This window comes from Antrostomus carolinensis, unplaced genomic scaffold, assembly GCF_000700745.2.
Source record: "Antrostomus carolinensis isolate BGI_N321 unplaced genomic scaffold, ASM70074v2 scaffold54239, whole genome shotgun sequence".
Classification (NCBI taxonomy): Eukaryota; Metazoa; Chordata; class Aves; order Caprimulgiformes; family Caprimulgidae; genus Antrostomus; species Antrostomus carolinensis.
The window spans coordinates 1-3,743 of record NW_010338923.1 but is presented as its reverse complement, the minus strand read 5'-3'; the positions used below and the strand labels follow the sequence as shown (position 1 = coordinate 3,743).

At 38.3% G+C, this 3,743-nt stretch overlaps 1 protein-coding gene across 1 annotated transcript; it reads left to right on the top strand.

The window, feature by feature from the left end:
• Positions 1-34: 34 nt before the first annotated feature.
• On the top strand, positions 35-1,153 carry LOC104530918 (mitochondrial inner membrane protease ATP23 homolog; the record flags this gene model as incomplete). The annotated part of the gene is made up of 4 exons (XM_029086913.1): positions 35-62; positions 480-573; positions 681-762; positions 1,016-1,153. Coding segments are annotated over exons 1-4 (342 nt in total), but the record flags the coding sequence as incomplete, so codon positions are not given.
• Between the last annotated feature and the right edge of the window lie 2,590 nt (positions 1,154-3,743).

Below are 3,743 nucleotides of genomic sequence, written 5' to 3'. Positions count from 1 at the left end.
GGGGCGGCTGGACGGCGCCCGAGCAGTCGGCGGGATGGGGCTGCTGCTCGGTGAACACGCCGGTTTGGGTTAAGACAAAAAAGCCACACAAATTCAAAAGTGGCAGTGTGCTTTTTTTTTCCTACCAGAAGGTCCTTCTCTAATTTTTTCTCTTGAAAATTTTAGAGGATTTGTCAGTTTCTGGTTCATTTGTCCCCTTTTCACTATGTAGTTTTGGCTGTAAACGTTATTGGAAAAAAATGGTCACTATGGGCTCCTCTGTTTATCTCTGTTGCTGTTAAAACAATGTTAGAAGTGACTTGATTCCTGAATAGCTTTCTGTATATCGTGGTTCTGTATCACTTTACATAGTCTGTGCTGTAACAGATACCAGTTGCATTGCATTTAGTTTAAATGTTGCAAAGTATGAATTTGCATGTGTAGTGCTTTGCCTTTTTCTTTTTTTTTCCTTGACTTTTTATATCTTAATTATAGATGAGTTTCAAAACTTTTCTCTAGAGAAATTGATTGCAGCAATGTTTTTCTAGATCCATATGCTCAACTTCTTCTTGATGCTATGAAGCAGTCTGGTTGGTATGTAAACTAATTAATCTTGTTCTGTGTAGTAACATCACTATTATATGGAGTTACTGATCTTTTTCAAGTTCTTCCCTATAACTTTGTTTGTTTGTCCCTTTCAGCACCGTCTTCAATGATCGGCACTTTTCTTGTGAAAACTGTGATGGTTGTGTCAGTGGAGGTTTTGATTCTGCCACATCCCAGGTAGGCACTGGGTGTTGTCCCCTTTCAAAGGACTACAATTTTTTTTAGTGTTTTTGAATAAGATTAAATCTACTAATGCTGATATCTGAGTTAAAGTAATGAAAACAAGATAAATGAAAGATGTTCCATGGTATTGGTACTGTTACAGTGCAGAAGCTGTTGATGTTGAAATAGGTAGGTGTGTGCTAGGCCTCTGAGAAATAAGGGAGATGTTGAAACTTGATGAAAAGACTGTTTGTTTTTTCTTCTACAGATTGTTCTGTGTCAGAACAACATTCGCCATCAATCTCATATGAACCGGGTGGTCACTCATGAATTGATTCATGCTTTTGATCACTGCCGTGCACATGTTGACTGGTTTAAAAATGTCAAACACTTAGCATGTTCTGAGGTGAGTTAATAATGCTCCTAATGCTTCTATTATCATTGTATTAATTATTGCTGGTTATTAGGGATATTTTGTGTTTAAATAGGCATGCTGTTACACAGATATCATTTGGTTTAATCCTTTTAATACAATTTGCCCTTTCTATCAAGTCAACCTAAACAGTTTCGTTCATAAGACAAATATTTTATTTTCACAAATATTAATAAGCCAGCATCATACTAAGTAGAATGTGATAACTGTGAGTGTAACCGTAACAAGAAGTGGTTATTAACAAATGTGAGTAGTTAAAGATGAAAACACATTCACACATTATTCAAATTTTTGTAGGGTTTTTTTTCTCCCCTGTAAATCTTGGTATGTTGGGTAGTTATCACAGTAGTGTGGTAGCCTTATTTTTGTTTAGATTTTTTTTTTGGTTAACAGCAAATAACAAATCTTTTCCTACAATATATACTTTTGATTAATTGTGATGTTGCTAATAGTACACTTCAGTTATGACTCCATGTCTATTTCAGAAGATGTCGGAATTTGCTGCTTGAAGGGCCTTAAAAATTGATGCATTAGGAGGTGAAATTAAACTGAGCATAGGCTAGTAAGGATTCCTCTTGTGTACACAACTTGTCAGTATTCACATGGTTTTAGTTGCTTTCTGATGTAATCCACATCATTTGAACACAAGCCCTTATGATTAATATTAGGAAAGTACATTCTTATGACTATGTGAATTATGTGGCTTTTTAACTGTTTTTTAAAAATACATCAAATTATATAAAAATGTTATAATGGCTTTGTTTTGGGTTGATTTTTTTGGTTGTGGTTTTTTTTTTTGTTTTTAATGAGAATATACTTGATTCCAGATATAAGATGTGCCCAGGTTTCACCTTTAAAGAGTATGTGAGGGAACCAAAATGAGTTTGATACAGAACAAATCAGATTTCATTAAAATTAATTTTAATTCCTTAATTGAATTCATATTTGCTGTGGAAGAGAGTCATCATGTATTATCTTTATCTTTTTATAGGTAAAACTTAATGAAGTAACCTTATGTAGTATTAGTAAAGCCATTCAGTGTAACTGTGGAAAGTTAACCTTGGCTGGCTGCCAGGCACCCACCAAGCCATTCTGTGACTCCCCCTCCTCAGTAGGACAGGGGAGAAAAATAAGATTAAAAAGCTTTTGGATCAAGATAAGGACATGGAAGTTGCTCACCAGTTACCATCATGTGCAACATACACTTGACTTGGGGAAGATTAATTTGTTGCCTGTCAATGGCAGAGTAGGATAGTAAGAAATAAAACTAACAATACCTTCCCCCCCACCTCCCCTTCTTGCTAGGCTCAACTTTGCTCCTTCATTCTTGACTCTTCTGTCTCCTTCCCCAAAAAACAGCGTAGGGGAGTGGGGAATGGGTGCTGGGGTCAGTTCATAACACTTTGTCTCTGCTGCTCCTTCCTCCTCACACTGTTCCCCTGCTCCAGTGTGAGGCCCCTCCTATGTGTTACAGTCCTTCATTAACTCCTCCAGTGTGGGTCTTTCTTATGGGCTGCTGTTCTTCAAGACCTGCTCCAGCTTGAGTCCTTTCCACAGTGTACAGTCTTTCAGGAATGGACTACTCCAATGTTGGTCCTCCACGGGCAAAAATTCCTGCCATAAAACTTGCTCCTGTATGGGCTGCAGCTCCTTTCAGGGCACGTCCATCTGCTCTGGCATGGGGTCTTCCTTGGACTGCAGTGTGGATATCTGCGCCAGTGTGTTCCTTCACAGGCTCCAGGGATACAACCTATGTCACTATAGTCTTCTCTACAGGTGGCAGGGGAATCTCTTTTCTGGTGCCTGGAGCATCTCCTTCCCCACCTTCTTCACTGATCTTTGTGTCTGTAGGGCCATTTCTCTCACTCCGCTCTCTCACAGCTTTGACCAGCAGCAGGTCTGTTTTAGAGCCAGCTGAAACTGACTCTGACAGTGGGAGCAGCCCCCTGTCTTGTATGCCAGGGTGGCTTCTGTGCGACCCCACACTGCCAACATGCTATCACAGAAACCCAGTACAGTAATTCAGAATTACTAACTGTTGCCTAATTTTTTTTTTGTCTAAGCATTACACAGTGCAGAATAAAGCGTGTAAACCTCAAACATAAAATTAGAGAACATATATAAAACAAGATTGTGCTTGTTCTTGCTATTGTTGAGATTATTTGTTTGCTTCAGGTCTTTTAATACTTGTTATATGATGTTTACAATTTTTATTCTTACATTTTGTGTTTTCCATGCACATATTCTCACTCTGGTACCTAATTATAGGAAATCGAGTTTTAGTTATATTTCCTAACTGAGGAGGTAGGATGTGGAACAATTGGCAAACAAAAGAAATTACAGTGCACAGGACAAGACCCTTAACAAACTGAAACACATGTACTTGTTTAAATGGCTTTTCCTAAAGCAGGTGGGTTACTGCTCTTCTGGCTATTGTAGCTATAGTCTTTGAAAGGTATCTACCTTTCATCCTGACTCTTGTATCAGCTTCTGATACAGATTGGGGGAGACTATTACTTTCCATGTTCTTTTAGCATAGAATCATAGAATGGTTAGGATTGGA